At 35.2% G+C, this 18,589-nt stretch overlaps 1 protein-coding gene across 4 annotated transcripts in view; it reads left to right on the top strand.

Moving 5' to 3' along the window:
• Window positions 1–18,589, top strand: part of LOC117169103 (optomotor-blind protein) — a 99,397-nt gene that overhangs the window by 50,757 nt on the left and 30,051 nt on the right. For all 4 annotated transcript variants that reach the window (XM_033355241.1, XM_033355244.1, XM_033355243.1 and 1 more), the window contains exon 4: window positions 358–520. In XM_033355241.1, the coding sequence (XP_033211132.1) occupies window positions 358–520 (163 nt within the window). The remainder of the gene's footprint in view (window positions 1–357; window positions 521–18,589) is intronic.

Consider the following 18,589-nt stretch of genomic DNA (forward strand, 5'->3'; position numbering starts at 1 on the left):
AACTCTCCTAAAGTGACCCTGAAATGGTAATTCGAAAGAAAATAAAAATTGGGACAATTCGTAATTTGGTAAAATGAATTTCACTAAAATATACAGTATGGAAAGCTGGGCATTTGTGAAATATTGATGCGCCTCCTTTGCTTCTTTTTGCCGAATCACAATAACAACGTTGAATTTAAGGTCGTTGATATATGACTGAAGGGTTAACAGAAAAAACGATCTTCATGCAGTGCTTGTGATTCGGTCATTTTTATTCATTGTGTCTGCATTCTTGAGTGCTACTTGACTTGGCGAGGGGCTTTTAGCTCAAATGGAATTCTGATATTATTGTAAATGCCTTTTTTCTGTTTTGAGCAGTAGGTGGATGGTGGCTGGAAAAGCTGATCCGGAAATGCCGAAGAGGATGTACATACATCCGGACTCGCCGAGTAGTGGGGACCAGTGGATGCAGAAGGTTGTGAGTTTTCACAAACTCAAGCTGACAAACAATATCAGCGACAAGCACGGCTTTGTAAGTACTGTACGTAACGCCAACCAAAAATTACTTACTTACTAGTTACTAAGTTAATTTTAGTCTGAACATCACTATTAATCGTTAACTTCTCTTAGCTTGATGTAAGAGTCTGACCTCTGACTCACTGAAATTAGGATCATGAGCTATTCCTCGAATTTTAAGACCACCCGGAGGTCCAATTGATTTGAATACTTCTGGTATAGTCCTGATATTTAGGGTCGTGAAAATGACTCATATATTAATCAACATAAGAAGAACCTTGAAGAACAGTAGAACCTTAGGGTTCAATAGTTCGTGAAGAGATCTCGTTATAGACGGAAATAATCACAAGAATCACAACGAGATAAGATTAAAATGACTGCGATCTGATTGACATGGTATAGGTAAAGTTAAGAGGTGGTTTTCTAGATTGGTGAACCGTCAAAAGGCTTGAGCGTGGTAATCCCCATGGGATCGGAAGATCTGTTCATTATAAAAGCAGCTGGAACAAATGGGACTATCGGATTTCCTGAGGGATTGTCGCCACCGAATAATTCTCGGATTAAGTTATCGCGACGGATTTCGCCGTCAAGTAGAAGCCCTCTTGGTCTATTAGCCCCTCTGCATGCTTCCTTTCTTGTCACCACCTTCATCTCTCGAGGGTCCAGCATCATCAGCTCTCTCCAACTCATATAACCGAGGAAAGCTCTTTTTTTCCTTTTCCTTCCTACTACCTCTCCTTTTTTCTTGCCAATCCTTTTTGCGGCAGAGTCGGCTCTCTTTGAAGGATCCTGCATCGCTGGCTCGTGAAATCTAGTCCTTCTTACCCACCCTGATGTCAATGGTTGCTGTGCAGTGCGTGGCAGCCGACCTTTGTTAGGCCACTCTTTTTCTACTTGGTCCTTCTCTCTCCTGCTTTCTAAGCCCAGCATCTCACTTTTTCTCTCCCTCTGTCTTGATCTCGCCCTCTTTCATTTTTGGTCTCTCTTGCGCCCTACAAAACGGTAATACGAATGCGCCGAAAGGTTCACCTACATTATGGTCGAGCAGAAGGCGCGCTTCTGCCTTTAAGGACTCTTATAACCGGCCTCACGTCTCAGTCTCGCTCGATCCAGTTTGTGCACGAACCCAGAAAATGTCCCGGAGCGCGCGAGGGCCGGTACCCGAGAAACCCTTTGCGGCTAATATACGATAATTTTCACCTGGTAGTCGGGTAAAAACATCTTCCCCCTTTCGCGCTTTTATTGAACCAGCGGAAGATCTTGCTTCCAATCATGATCCACATGGTAGCACGCTAATGTTCAAGAACCCTAAAACTCACCACTAGAAAACCCTTTTATATGGGACTAATATATCAAATATTTACCGCCAAGAATTTCAAACCAACCTCATCCTTCCTGAGACCTGCATTTTTCACCGTGAAAGTTTAAAGAAATTATATTTTTCTTGATTACTAGATTCTTTTCATACTCTTTGATAAATGCAATCCAAAGTCAAGTAAAAAGAACTGTTTTAAAATAAGCACATTTTAAATGAAACATACTGTCAATTGTTGATTGCTTGTTCCTTATGTGTCAGCAATTAAACAACATGCAAGCAAAACTTGCTGTTAATTGTTTGCATATAAAATTAATTGAATTATTTGGACGCAATAAAAAATTAATTTAAAGAAAGAGAATTCATAAATGTTTGTATTTTAAATTAAAATGTGAATTTGCCTTATTAAATATAGTAAAACGATCGGTTTCTGAAGATCTAATACTTTTTTATCATTATAGAGATATTTTATTGTAAAAAGGGGAAAAAGAGAACAGTGGCGCCTAGGGAAGATTTAGCAAGGGATGATTTTAAACGAGAGCAGCTGTATCCCACCGCTTTATGCTCGTGTCCATCCAGTCCGCCCTTCTTAAACTCAGCTCCTCTCGTCCTCGTGTTTACTAGACCTCATCGTTAGTTGTGTTTGGCTGTGTATTCTACGGATTAACCTTAAGGCGTACTGAAGTGCATTCGAAGGATTCTAATAGTCTCATTTTTGTTTGCTACTCGGGATTTCCCAAAGAAGGGCTCTTCGAGAGCTCAGAATTAGAGTCAAGCATACTCCCGGTCGATGTTTGCGCTAATTTCCTTACTTCGCTCCAGAAAATAAAAAGGAGCACGACTGTCCCGAGAAAAACAAGCAAGGGCTTTCCTCCGCGTTGGCCAGACACAGCCCCGAGGAATCAGGAAAATTAAAGTGTCGAAAAGTGGAAAACCTTGTTTCTTTGAAGAGTTAACCACTTTTTCTGTTTATGTTCCCTTTGAAAACGTTTTTGTAGTAAAGATTATTTCAATTTTAGACGTGGTAAGCCCAAAAGAAGTCAAACAAATAAGCAATTAAAGGTAAGAGTGGATTTGGGGTCATTATGACCTGCGGATGCACTCACACAACATTTTGACAAGCTTTTGAAATTTCAAAGTTTTAAAGACCTAAGATTACAGAAGGTGACTATTAATATTTAAAATGCGAACTGTACTCATTATTTAAATTTTGTTCAAACAGAAAAGTAAAATGGTGTTTCTCCTAAAGAAACGTGGTAGCAACACTTATTATGAAATCGCGTGTTGTAGGGCGTCAGTACGGGGTTAGAAAACTGTCAGGAGCCATTTTACTTTATGGCGCTGAACATTACATGGGGAATGAGCCACAAACGCATGCAGAATTGTAGGAACATATATGATATATAAACAGAAGCTTCACTGCGATAATTTTTTTTTTCAAAAATAAAAAATATAGTTATTTTTTACGAATGTCGGGGAGATATTGGGAAGCCTAAATTATATTAAATGAAAATTTTAGGTTCACGTATTAAAAGAAAAAGCTTATTTTTTAAAAATAGTGTCTCATAATTGATCATTCTTCAATCACAAATTAAAAAATATAAAGTTTCGAATTCTTTTTATAAGTTGTTCAATTTTTACACTTTTTAATCGGTATTTTTTCACTTTATTATTCTCTATTTTTGTGTATTTTTTAACATGTATTTCTAAGAAAAATAAAATTAGTTTTTAAATATTTTATAGAAAAATATTTCTGTGTATAGTAAATAAGCATATTTCTAAAAATCGTACCTTAAATTTTGTCAAAAGATTTAATACATATTGGGGCTTAAGGGCCATTTATAAATTACGTAATACATTTTTCGCAATTTATAACCCTCCAAATCCTTTAAATCTATTAAAATACTTTTAAAATCTTTTGAACATTTTTAAAATTCCTTGGAATTTTTTCAAGTGCCTCAAAATACCTTATTGATCGAGAGCCTTTAAACCCCTTAAAATGACTGAAATTCTCGAAAATCGTATAAAATCTCATGAAATCCGTTAAAATTCTTAATAAAACTTTTCAAATATCCTATCTGTATCTAATATATTTGTAAAATGTTGAATGATATTGTTGGTTGTAGTTTTTAAAAACTTTGTCCCAAACACCCTGCTCCCTTAAAGCTATTACGGAATATATAGGTGGCCTCTTATTTGTAAGTGCTTTCAGACCCATTTTCGACTTAAATTGAGACTTTAGGTTTTCTCTTCTCTACAAGAAAGGGAAACATCTTAAATTATTGAATCTTAATATGAGTTTCTATAATTGAGTTCATATTTAAAGAAAAATAATATGGATTTAAGAAAGGGAGGGGGAAGCAGGAGAAAGACTGTGCTTGTATAAGTTTTTAACGTTATTTTTCAGTGCAAAATACTAGCTATGAGTTTACTAATGCTTGTCTACGAGTCGTCAATTATATGACACACTTGAACTATAACGGGCTATGGAGTATGGAACTTCGCCCCTATTAGAATTCAATCTAGAATTCAATGCGACTACTCGTTGATACTTTGATAGATGTATATAAACCGATGTGATTTTCGTCGACGTTGTACGATCCGATAAATCGCATTAACGTCGAGTTTAATCATCTCCCGTCCACGATCGACTATCCCAAATATTTACCAGACTGTGCGCGGTAAATCATGTCTGTTTAATTCACCGTCGATAGGTGTTTGCTGTATAGGTCACGCGTTATATTTTTTTCAGTTGTTGACATTTTCCTGAATGAATTTCTACATAGAGACGAAATTTCGAAGGTTTTTTCCGGGATATTAAAATATCATAAAAAATATATGCAGATAGTACCATTAAGCGTTTTATTTTTCGAATTTTAAATTATGCAGAAAAAATGTGCGTTGAATATTTCAAATTATATTTTGAGGAAATTTTATCATAAAACTTGATAAATTTCTTGTATATTATTACTTATGATAATTTACTCTTGTAGATGAAGCGGTAAAGTGAAGTCTAATATCTCAATACATATTTTACAGAAGCAAAAGGTTTGCCCATAAAGCTTTAAACAGCAAACGGTTTTCAGAGTAAACAAGCATGTTGAAGAATTACTGCGAATCTTTCAAGCCTTCAGCTTCATTCGTGCTGATAATATGTACCTCCTTACTCTATGTGTTAAAAAGGTACTTCAGTCCAGCATTGGCGTCGGCATTCCCGCAGACTCTTTCTCAGAATTTTTGATAATGATGGTATTACCACTGTTCAAAGGCCATTTTCTTGATTACCATATACTTTTAATAATTTTGACAAACTTTCAAGTTATGGTAAAATCAGAGTCATCAGAGTACAATAAGTATTTCTCATACTGGAAAATCGAATTATTTAAGTCGCTGACAATACCCTTTACAGAAATGATTTCACGTATTGCAATTTTCAAATGCATCCAAAGTTGAAATATTTCAAAACTTTAAAACTTTTAATTTGATGGTTTCAAAATCTGTACGCTTTTAATTTCAATTTTTGAATCTCAACAAATCCAACTTGAAATCTTTAAAAAATACAATTCTTTAAAATTTGAAGCTTAATTCTTCTTAACTCGAAAGATTCTAAGTCTGATACCGTTTACTTTCAATTTCTCATTTTTCAAACACATCCAAAATTTGATCCTTGAGTATTCTAAATTTATATTTCAGCTTTAAAACTTTCAAATTGTTATTAAGTTTACATCCGTTTGTTCTTCATCAAAGGATATAATCGCTTAAGCAGTGAGGTTTTCAAATCAATCGTTAGGTGTCTCTCTAAGCTTCCTTTCTCACAACTGCAATAAACAGTTATCAACATCTGAATCATTTTATTAAAAAATAATTTAAATATAGATAGATTATGAAAAAAAATTGTAAAGAAGAATTCAAATTCAATACGACGCCACTGTCGTATCCCTGAGGGATCGATTCGCGTAACGATCTCTCAAAATCGTGCGAATTTATTCGTTCTTCCTCAGGCTGATTTCGTACACGTTGCCTATGTATATGTACGTAGATATACGTTGTTCACACGTTGTGCTCGAGATTGCGATACTCGCGTGCGTACACATGTTCAGCGTGGGATTAAAGAGCGATTAACACTGCATTCCGTATTAAGACATCATCATCATCACCGTCACTGACGTTCCATGACGTGACGTGACAGCCGTCAGGCGAAAGTAACCTCAGCCTCCGGGTGGCGAAAAAGAGTTGTGTGTGAGAGGGAAGAAGTGGAAAGGATAAACAGATAGAAAAGAGGAGAGTGGGAATTCAGCAGGCAATTTGTGTCCGTCGAGCGAGAAACGGGCGTGGAATTCAGTCAGCTTGATCATTATAATAAATGGGATAATGACATAACGGAAAGTTAACGTCATAATTATTCAGCAAGGAAATTAACAATCTGCATTAGAATTAAGAGACGTTTATGCACATGTGCTACCAAACTTGGGCTCCTGAAAAATTAAGTGCGTTTTGAATTTTTCAGTGTGCATAGGGTCATTCAATTTCATTCGATTTTGTTCAAAAGACTCTAAATTTTATTTTACTCCACATAACTTCTACACAGTAAAAAAAAGTTTTTAAAATGATACCGAAATCAATATCATTTTTATTTTCAACAAAAATGATACAGAAAACAAGAGCATTTTGATCAGCCGAAATGAATAATCGTCTTTTGAGTTCATAATGATCTGATTCCGGATCATGTATGAAGTCAAACAAAGATAGCTGACGTTCTTAGAGTACTTTAGCTCATGTGCAAGCTTTTTATGGTTTCTGATCGTACAGTATACTTGAAAAGTTAAAAAATAACAAAATCTGATACTAGAACATATCACCTGTTAAATGTAGTTGTCACTTATATGCGGTTAGATACAATTTTTAGGTTATGTCGTTATGACACAGGCGCCAAGAATTTGCGGCCATTTTGTTTAGTCTGAAAAATGAATCCAAAAATAAGAACAAATTGATCCAAATGGACAGATCATTATGATCTCGAGAGTCAAATGATCGTTGGCGCAAAATGCTCTGCAACAAAATTGATCCTTTTTCTACTGTGTACTCGTATACTAAAAATTTCAAACTCTGCATAGTTCTTAAAATGCAAATAATCTATAAATATTAAAAATATGAATTGCATTAGTGTACTTACAAGCAGGACTGTAAGCAGTAATGCATATATGTCTATAAAACGAACATAAAAGACAGCGATTAGGCGAAACGATTATCAGACATGGTAACGTAACAGCCTTCCAGACCGTTATCTCCTTTGACGCCTCTGCTTCGTCCGGGTCCACATAAATCATCGTTATCCGCGCGTGTTCCGCGGATTTCTTACGGTTTTGGATGAAAACGTTTAGTTGCAATCGCTCAGCGAAATCCAGTTCAGGCTTCTCTCAAATAAAACAACCCTCTCAGAACTGCAATTATAAAATCGTTACTGGAATTAATCGAGGGTCACGCCATGATTTTGGAAGTTATACTTTTATGCTTATGCCAAGACTTGTTAGTAGATACTGGATAAGAAAGTACCTTGAAAGAAAGACGTTAACTTTTCGGACAATCGGATATTTAAGTCCCCTTATGCTTAATAGTATTTCTCTCATAAAATAAAATAAAAGTGATTATTCTTCCTGGCAAGAAATTCGAATAATTTACATTTGTAACACGATTTTTTCAAGGAGTTCTTACAAAACGATTTGCGACCTATACGAAATTAATTATTGATTGCAAATATATCAGTTTGTCGTTAGCGAGTAGCCTCCGTACGAGTATATGCGCGAATAGAACAGGGATAAGAACCATAACGAGCACCTTAGCAGACAATTTTTATATCTTATATTGGTCAGGAATTGTGTATTTGCTTTCTTTGTTCAGTTGTTTTTCTTTACTGGAAAGTACGGTTGCGATAAAACATTAATTTTCCAGTCCAATAAAATGATCGTATGTTTTCAATGCTGAAAGAATGACGTTTGATAAGACTTTGAAAAATTAAGTGCTACTATTATTCCTTTCTCACTTGGTTGAACAAGTACCTGTTCTTTACGTAATGTTCTACCACTATCTATGTACTTAATATTTCACATATCCGAAGAATATCTCGTGTCGTGAAACAATTCAAATTAGATTTGAGTGAATGAAACGTTTCACTTTCTCTCTCGTTTTCTATAATCCCTACCTCTTCACATACAAACAAAGTTGATCACAATGAAACAGCGAGAGAGTTTCAGGTGTTTGAGGTTCGCTTACATTTTAAGTGGAAACGCCACAATTGGCGGTAACCGGATCATTCTTCGGGATCAAAGAGTCAATTCTTTACTTTTATTTATTCCAACAACTCTCTGCAAAGCTCTGGTTGCATTGGTGACAATCGTCGAGTCGTGCGACCACGTACTTACTTAACGAGGGCATTAAAGAGTCGACGAGGCGCTACTCTGAATTGATTTCGTCTCGACGACATCTTCGTTGAGAGCACATAAAATTGCAGGACAGAGCGGCTTTCATACAATTCAGATGACACATGCTCTGAATAGAACCTCATTCTATTTCCTTTTTTCAGGGAACTCCATTCTTCTTTTAATTTCAATCTAAATTTTCATAAGGGCCTTTGCATCATGACGAAATCATCGCGCCAGTTGGTGTCCATTGCTGGGGTGCTTATACAATTTCCACCTAAGTATTCGATATTCTGAAATAAAACAAAAACAAAATTGTAGCTTTCACCCCTTCTTGTTTAACTTCTTTTTATTCTTTCACCTTCTTTCAATATAAATAAGTTCGTTGAAAAATCAACTTCCGAAGCAGATGTTCAGATCTTGAAGGAAGGTCCTTTTAACTAAAGTATGCTTCCTTTTTCGAATCGAAGTTGTCCAAAGTTATTGAAGCCTGGGTTAGGAAGAATCCATCACCACGGGATGAAACACGCGTTCGCCACCCCTCGAACAGAAAGACCTCCTCTAACGTAAAACGCGCCTATGGTTTGTTTATAGATGTTAGGGGATGTTGGATCTGACGGTGGTTGGAGGGTCTCAATTGGACTGCTCAGAAGTGAAAGATAGATCGTCGGGGATCACCTTACAGGCTGTTCGATTCTATTAAACCTAACCCTCGAACCCTCAGGCGCTCTCCGAAGAGCTTAGTTCTAATACTATATCTATCTCCTCGTCACCGATTCGTCCAACCCCCAAACCCCAAATCGTCATAGGCCAGCACTAACCCAAATCTCTTAATTCGATCCTTCTGTAATCTTAGACGCAAAACGGTTACTCAATTTTACGATCAGTAAACACTTTTTCCACTTCATAAACACACGCTTTCTAGAAAAAACGCCTCTGTCGACTTTAAAGAATTATGAAAAATTGTAAAATATAGAAAAAATCGAAAATAAGGAGAAGGAAGGAGATAAAGTGGTAAAAGAAATTTGTGAAGGGTGATATAAAAAGAAATATTGAACAGTACTAATGCAAAATTTATGGTCATATTAAATTAACACACAAATAAAGTGGTCTCTACAAAAACCACCTAAGTCGAACTTAAAAATGATAATTTTTTAAAACTGATGTATAGTTTAAATATTCAATTTTATTCTTTTATTTTGTCGCTCGAGAGTGTATTTGCTGTTGAATTGGTTCATTTGATAAATCTTTGGTATGAAAGAAACTGAGTAACAATTTAGATGTTCTATGCATTAAAATCATTAAAGTTATAATATTTCTTGCCGAAGCAAAGAGAGGTTATTTTGTAACCCTAAATTAGAGCAATTCTGTAGTAAGATCAATAGTGCTACTCATTTTTGGAAAAAAATATTAATATATGTAATATTTTTTACAATTGGCAGTCTCTTTTAAATTGAGATATTTCTAATTCACAAATTAAAAAAAAAAACTTATTTAAGTAATTATTATGTCTCTTCATCGTTTCTCTCCCTTTCAACCAGTATTGCAAAGTTCGAATAATGTATTGGTTTTTTAAGATTATCAATTATTAAAAACCAGTTAAAAGTAGTTTATATTTTTTTTAAGATAATCAATAGAAAAATGAGATTTACTTAAGGACCAATTCCAGTTCAAATCAGACAACATTTAAATAAAAGTCTAGTAGGCCGTGCTTTTTTACCGTTCGACCACAATTTTTTACTCTTTACAATCATTTGAAGATTACTTGCAAGTTTTCAAACAAAGAGGGATATTTTTTTAATGTAATATTTTCCGAACGAGCATGGGTAAATATCTACGCTCGTTAAAAAAATAATGCATTTTGAAAAAATTGTGGAGAATTCGCAGGTAAGCTGCGAATGATTGTGATAAATAAACAAAAATTATTGATCAAACTGTAAAATACGTGCTCCTTTACTTTCAACTTAGAGTAATATATCCAAATACCAAATCATTCTGAAGCCCTCAGATGGACCTCTTTGTCTGAAATGCAATTTGCCGTAAGTACTTTATAATTAAACATCGTATAAATAATGATTGATTAATCAAACTTTTTTAAAACTTAATAGTCTAATGTCTATAATGCCTATGTTTGTAATTACCTATAATTTCTACTATAGGTGTACTGACCTTTCGGTTCAAATAAGGGGGCGTCTACACAAAAATCCGGTTATTCGTACTGAATTTTCGGTACAAATATCCCCTTTCCAGCTCCTCCTATTCCTAACGAAAAAATCCAGCTATTTTGTAACGCAATTTTGGTATACTTAAACACGACTTCAATTAAATGATTGGTAGCTATGATTGAAAAATACATTTTATCCGTCACGCTCAGCAAAAAATAATAAATTTTCTAAAAACTCCATTTAGTGTCAGTATGACCTTCTCATTGATGATAATTAAGCAATTTTGGAATAGCATTTCGCAATTTTATGAAAATAAATGTTAAAAATTTCATAAAAATAATTTGTAAATGTAAAAACGACGTGGTTTCTTAGATCGAAATTTCAGTCTTAATAGCTGGATTTTTTCGGTATGTGTATAAATATAGGGAATTGGAAAAGGGTTTTTTAAAAATCGAAATTAGGTACGACTAGCCGGATTTTTGTGTAGAAACACGCATATTTGTAACGAAATTTTGTTCCACGTAGACATTTCCTATAAAAAAAAGCATGAAGGTGTTATCGAAGGTAATTGGGAACCCTAAATTCGGATTCCACAGTAAATTTGACAGAAAAATATATAGCTTTATTTAATTATATAAAATTATTGCTGAAGCTTTGCAATCTTTATTAAAAAGGTTTTTTAAAATTGAAAAAAATTCTTATGTTTATTTCTTCTTGGATGTAACAAATTGATGTAAGTTTACAGATCATTTGGAAGCAATTAAATTGGATTACATTTATTGAAAATTGGAAATTAAATTTCTAACTTTCAAATTTGAAATTTCGTCAGTTTTTAATTAACATGCAAAATGAAAACGATGATAAAAATTGTAAATGAGGAATATCAGTGCAAGAAGAATGTCCAAGACTAAAAGTTAAGAATATAATTTTTTTTCTATTTCCGAATATGTAACAGACTGTTCCATGCACTCTTTAGTTTAAGTGAATCAGTAAAAATGTAATCTTATTTCGCCGAGAGGGCTCCACAGTACGTTCCATTAAAAAATGCCAGCGAAAGGATAGCTACGAGCAGGCGACCATGGGAGCGTCACATATGATTCACACAGATATAAAAAAAACACACAGAAAAGCCATATATGAAGAAAAACGCATACTGAGAATAAAAAACACACAATCATTAGCGTACACCCACACTCTCATAACTTATAGAGGAGTCGCTAATGCTTCAGCGACAGTTCGCCATAACACGTTTATGACCACACACATAGGCACAACTCTTGTAGATGTACTCTCTCAAGTAGAGATAGGTTCTCGCTTCAACGAGTATTTATGTGTACCTGTGTCTGCATGCATATTCTACACATGTCGCCCACAGTAAGCGTGAAGGGGAACCCGAAGGGCGTTCCTAGAGGCGGTCGTCACCCCCACCGATCGAGAAATTGCACCTTATGGAGGGGATGATTGTGCATCCGACTAAGAGAGCCAAAATAAATATCCACCATAAAATATTGGATGATCGAATGCACAATGCTGTTGCTAACACAATCTTCACGCGCTCTATACGCTTTTAATGATTGCCAATCCACTATATGTATTTTCTTAATTTTAATACGAATTTATTACTTCCATTGTTCAATCATTAATTCTGCAATTTATTATTGAATTTAGCATTGACTCTCTTCTAATGATAACAAGTTGAAATCCTAAAAAGGTCTTACGGGGAAAAAGTTCAAACACCCTCTGTTGTCGATATCGCGAACTAATCATTTCAAAAGATTCCTAGACGAATTGATGATAATAATGCGAATCGCAACGTTATCTTGAGCTACCGTAATAAATTATGCTTGATGGAAGCTTTGCATTCCTGAACGCGCAAGGCCGCAAAGCGGGTCATTAATAATTAAAAAATTCACCTGAATTACTCATGCTCCTTTACGTCGACTATCTTTCTCGTGGTTTTTCTTACATCTCGTTTGTAAATGCCGCCATGAATTTATTAATGTCTTACATTTACAACTATCTCTACAAATTGCTTTTGCAAAAAAGTCCGCATACAATTTCATACCATTTGCTATACATTAAAGGACATTGTTTGCGTATTTTAATTGAGTCTAAACATGTGTTTCATATGTATTCACTTTATTCATACTCTACCTGAAATAAATACTAGACTCTATGGCAATTACTATATATTTTTCCCATTTTTTAATATTAAATTCGTAAGTATTCTTTAAAGAATCAATATTAGGTCTAATAAAGGTATTTTTAAGTAGAAGAAAAATGGATCGAGTTAAAAAGGGTCATTGGTGTACTTCGAATTCTTGAAGGGCAGGAAAGAATTCGCGGAATTCGGAGTAGGGTTGGGCTCCATAAGTTTGAATTCAAAGAAGGCGCCCGCGTCAGTGGGCCAAGAGAAGTGGAAAGTGGAGAAGGAAACAAATAGTTGAGATATCAGAGAACAATACTTTTTTTTCGAATAAAGAACAAAAATTGCTGACTAAGTGTTTTTTAAATCTTTGGATGATTTGTATATCTTATCCGCGAAGTTTAATAAAATTTTTGATCTGGTACAAAGATCTGGCATGACGCGTATAACATGCAAAAAATGTCTAACATGACTAGCATACACAATATGCTTCATATGCACAATACGTCTCACATGCAAAATACGCCTCAGGTGCACAATATGCTTCACATGCACAATATTCTTCATATGCTTCATATGCACAGTGTGTCTCACATGAACAATATGCTTCACATGCACAAAATGCATCATATGCACAACGTACCTAAACATAAATATCATTCATTTATTCAGAGTGATTAAAAAGCTGTTTTGACCCCCAACTATAAATCGATAGGATTGAATGGTCCTATTTTTGAAACACTGTCATTTATCGCGAAGATATAGAATAGAGCAGTGGAGGCAGTAGTTTGGCGTGATGGCGTGATGTTGACAGAGGGTAAATAATAATTAGCGTGCCGCTCTGTTCATTTCGTTTCGGCTTTAACCAAGCTCTATGCCGGTATACCACACACTATTACGGTTCGCGCTGTGCCGTTTACGCCGGGCGTCGTTCGAAACGGTGTTAACGTGAATAAACACATTTCGCTGAGTCTAGTCACACCTTCCGGATTTGGTGCACCCGTCTGCCGAATAATTAATTACTCTGGTCGAGCATACTAGGCCGTTTTATTTGAATTTGAGAACCATATCATCATCCAAAACTTTTTAGATTTTTCCTTCAGGTCTTTCCATTTTCCATCAGTTTCTATGTTTCTTTATTGAAAAATAAATTTGTAGCCGGAATTAAGCGAGGTGTCGTTAAATTTTATATAATTTTTGTTATTTAGTATTTGGAAGTTTACTGGGCCTTTCCATGCGATGTTCCTCAAATATAATTAATATCTAATATTCTGGTAATGATTATTCGTACTAAGCATTCCTTTAATATCTATCGTCGAACTCGAAAGTGGTGGCAAAGACCACGAACTGTTTAACGATCGATCGAAGGCAATAAACTTTTATCGCACGATATGAATGAAAAGTGTATTGAAAGTGCGCTGGTAACCCGGATACAACCTGCAGCAATTTCAAAATTTTCAAGCATTTGAATAGATGATTAGTAGATGATTCCGAACTGATCTGATGTGGTTTCTGAAGTCACCAGTAGCTTTCTTTCCACGATTGAATTTCTTATGGAAGAGTAGTGCATCATTATTACGCAACTGATGGAGATGATCTGTCTAGAATTATCTTCAAGAATGAATGACATTCTCAGTTCTCTTTTTTGTCTATCGACCAATGGACCTTGAGGCTAGAGGCCAAGCGCCTCGAGATGAATCCGAAGATGTCGAAGCCGCAGAACAGGGGCGCGTAAACTCTCAACTGTCTTGGACAGCCGGGCGGCCTGATTGTCACTTAAGTCGTTGATAAATAAAGGAAAAAGCGGCGGGAATAAGACGAGCAAGAGGGACAAGGAGAGAGCGGAGGCATTTTTCTGTCGCTCACCAGCGAAGCGTGAGGCCGACAAGCTTGCGGCTCTTCTTCGTCGTTTGTTCGAGCTAAGTCGGCGCGACATCTTGAAACCGCGACATGTCTTTTAGCCGCTCGCGCCATTCGTGTCTGCTGCCACGCCTTGTCTTACCTTATCTTATGTTACGTAAGCAGAGCGCGTTAAGTAATGAATCCACTCTGACGCTACAAAGACACCAGGTGCTGACGAACGACCACTGCGTACCTTCGTTAGGCTTTTGCCTAATCCTTTTTTTTATCCTCCTCCCCAAAACCTGTCTTCTACATTTTTCTTCATCTTCGTAAGCAAAAACATCGCCAACGAAACTGGAGACTCCACGCGTCTCGATGATTCTGCTGCTCTGAACTGTGTGGCTGAGTAAGATATAAAAGATGAACTGGAAACTTTTTGCTGTCTTCTTATTAGGGTTGTCATCGACTATCTTCGCTTGAAAAGAAAAAAGTGAGTTTTTTCTTTGAACCCTGCACCTACTCACTTTTTCGACAAGTGGATATTACTCCGCCGTAGGTTGTTAATTGGCGGGGGTTAGTCACGGAACATTTTTACTATTCTCCTTCAAGGAATCCTCAGACCCTCTGGTTAGTACTGGAGTTCTTGTCGATCCTACTTCAGCGTGAAAATTGGCTGCATCCTGGGTAGTCGAGTTTCGAAGCACCCGCAGGATATGATGAGATTCTCCAAGGAAATCACACTATTACCTTCACAACCACGCCTTCTCGTTAATCATCTTCGTAAAAATATTTGTATTGGAAACTAAATTATTCCAGTATTCTATGTCACAATTACTTAAACTTAATAAATAGCTCGAGTAATTCTTTACTCACGATTTAATTTATGAATTCTTACGAAGGCTTATGAATAAGTTTCAATAATCTGTGAAGAAAAATTATGATGGTTTAATATTATGGTTATTTATATTTATAGTTTAATATTTATTCGAATGCAAATTAGAATCCAGATGCCAATGAGTTTTGATATTTGTCAAGAGTTTATAGAAATTGGACCTCCTTGGGACATTTGACGGTTTCTTTGCATTTCTGTGGGCGAATCTAAAACGTTAGTAAATTAGGTAATGGCTATAATGCAAAGGGAAAGACGGAGTATCGAGCAAACTAAGCACATGCTTCGCTTCATGCTCGTTTCGCAATTCAGAACCATAGACAGGTTCAACTCACTGGCACATGTGTAATACTCATTTTGCACAGCAGCAATTTCGCCGATGGGGAGAAACTTGGAAGGCTTCGTTTTGACTGGACGTACCATCTCATCCTCTGGCTTCTTGTAGAGAAGTGGAATATCGAGCGAACTACCTACGCCTCTGCTATCTCGGATAATTGCAAATTTACTCGATGCCATTATACTAACAAGGTGCTACTTGAGACGCGACAAAAAATTGCGGATGTCTGCAAAATTTACTACCAAGACAATTTTGATCTTATTCATAATATGGATTTTTAAATCCAGATTACCGGATGATTTTCATTCATGTGTTGGTCAAACCCTTGGGTAACGCGAAATTCGCATTTTTTAATATAAACGTGTCAGGGAATTTCCATAAGCGGAGCCAATCTTTGGCGATTAGAACTGTTTTACTTTCTAAATTTTAATCTTCAACAGAACTTCTTCAAATTGATCCGTTTTTAATATAAGATTATTTCATCTTTTTAAATTTTAACGATTGAGGGCATGTGTCGCACACATAAATACCTATTTTACCGACCTCACTTTATCAGTTCACTGATTTTTTCTTGAACTTAAGAATTTTTTGTTGTGAATAAAATATCGGATTGAAACTTTAGAAAATGTATCAGAAGACCCTAAAGTACGTTTATGTACTTCATTTGAAAAGAAATTTGCTAAAAATTAATTTCAAAGAAATTAAAACTAAGACACAGAGCACCTGATAATTTCGATATCTTCCAGACTAATGGCAATTTCGAACTAATGGTTACCTTGAGCTTTGTTGAACCTGAGAACTTTTTTTATATTTAAAATATCTGTGAGTTGTAAGAAAACTACATAAACGCAATTTACTGTCGGCTCTTACATTTCTCGAAGTTTGAGGCCGATATTTTACATATAAAAAAAGTTCTTGGGTTCAAAAAATTTCCAGGTACGAAGAAAATATAGAAAAAAATGGTCCCGATTTTAATTTGTTTGAAAATACTTTTTAGTGAAATTCGTGATGAAATAAAGTACAAAAACGTAGTTTATGACCTTCTGATACATTTTCCAAAGTTTCAGTCTGATATTTTATTTACAAAAAAAGTTCTTAAGTTCAAATAACATTCAGTAAACTAAAAAAGTGAGGTCAGTAATAAAGGTATTTGAGTGTGTCACATACCCTTAAAATAATAAATTATTATGAAATGAAAAATATTAATCGATGTTTAACGGCAACGTAGTTAAAACAAAGTAATTTATAAACTTGAAACTTAAATCTCAGCAATTGCTTAAGCATATTAAAAATAATTTTTCTTCACCTTTAAAGCTATAATTTCACATAAATAACACTACTATATATTTGAGCGAATCAAGTTTTATCTCATTTCAATAAAGTGCTGGACATTACCAAGTACATATTTCTTAACAATAAGACCGCGTTCAACTTAAAATTGTAAAATTCTGAGCTTTGCAATGTTTAAAATTTTTATTTTCAAAACTTGACATTTTTTACTTTTTTTTAGCGCATTGAGCATACGAAAGCTCGAATATTGAATAAAAGCTTCAAATGCAATTTCAAAAAAATAATTTAATTCTTATAAAGCTCCATTTTTAGATGAAACGATCACCGTTAAAATGATGCTATACTGTTATATAGTAAACTTACATTCTGGAAATAGTAATCTTAAATTGCGGCCCAATTGTTGTAAGACCTATAGTCCTAATTTTTAGAATACAATGACCAAATTTTATAATTTGCTGATCAAGTAATTTTCATGAATGAACTATAATACATATAATTTTCTTTATATAATTATCTTGCCCACAATATATAAATTGTATATAACTTTTTCACCTGGGAGTGAAGATAGAGAGTATTGCTTTTTCCTAAAGCACACCTTTCACGCTTTTTTTGCTACTCGGTGCAGTTCGAAGCCATAAACTAAATAAAAAAATAATAAAATATTCTATTCAAAATCTTAAAATATTTGCTATTCTTCGAATGTAAGTGGTCAGGGAAAATCAAAATGTGATCAATGAAAAATCATGGAGTTAAAAAAATGAAGATTTGGCATCACCCTGCAGAGAGAATTCTGCAGCTGCTCTAATTCACTAATAAAAGCGATCATTACTTGGCCAATTTCCACTCCTCGATTTACTTTCCACCAAACTAAATGGGAGTAGCTTACTGCTCAAAAGAACATAGAACTACACGATAGCATCCAACTGAATTAGCAATTTGACTGGATGCAATCGCCTAACCTGATACTCTTGATTACACCTTGCGATTGGGTTACATGCAGGAATCATTCTATGATTATTGATTTAATTAATAGCACTATTCTTCGGATATGTAAATGAATCAGAATATAAAGATTGGTTGCAGAGGACGTCTGGTGGTTTCAACCTATTATTTTGATGGCTACACCTGCATTCGGATTCCACTGGTCCCAGGACGAGCCTGTCTAAGAACCGAGAAACGAGCGTTCATTCATAACCCATAGGTGCCCGAGGCTAAACGTAGGTTCCTGGCGCCAGCAGTGGTCATCAATTTCATGGGAAATCAACAGACAATTTCGCATTTCGACGTGGAACGTCCAGTCAAGTCCCATAGCGCCATTCACGCTTTAGCCCTTTCGTGTGAACATTTCAGAATTAAAAAATTCCTTTTGTATACATCTAAAGTGCATTATTTTAAACCAGTAATTATTGTAAAAGAGTGCACTTAATTCTTGTCGATCCGGCCTTCTAATGAGAGTAAAATGATATATTTTGATTGCGAGTCAGGGAGAAAAACTCGTTAAATTTCTTTCTTAAAAACTTTGAAAAATCGCATTGGGAATTGGTAAACTAACAAGGCTTAAGGTAGGCGTAGCAAGAAAGGTAGCTTGACGAGTTTTTACGGTGAAACCTTGGTACTACAAACTGGTGAGCTAGCAATATCTTTTTCCGACTTTACAATGTTGACAATGATTTGAGATTCAATATAGAGTGTTT

The sequence above is a fragment of the Belonocnema kinseyi genome, chromosome 3 (genome assembly GCF_010883055.1).
Source record: "Belonocnema kinseyi isolate 2016_QV_RU_SX_M_011 chromosome 3, B_treatae_v1, whole genome shotgun sequence".
Classification (NCBI taxonomy): domain Eukaryota; kingdom Metazoa; phylum Arthropoda; class Insecta; order Hymenoptera; family Cynipidae; genus Belonocnema; species Belonocnema kinseyi.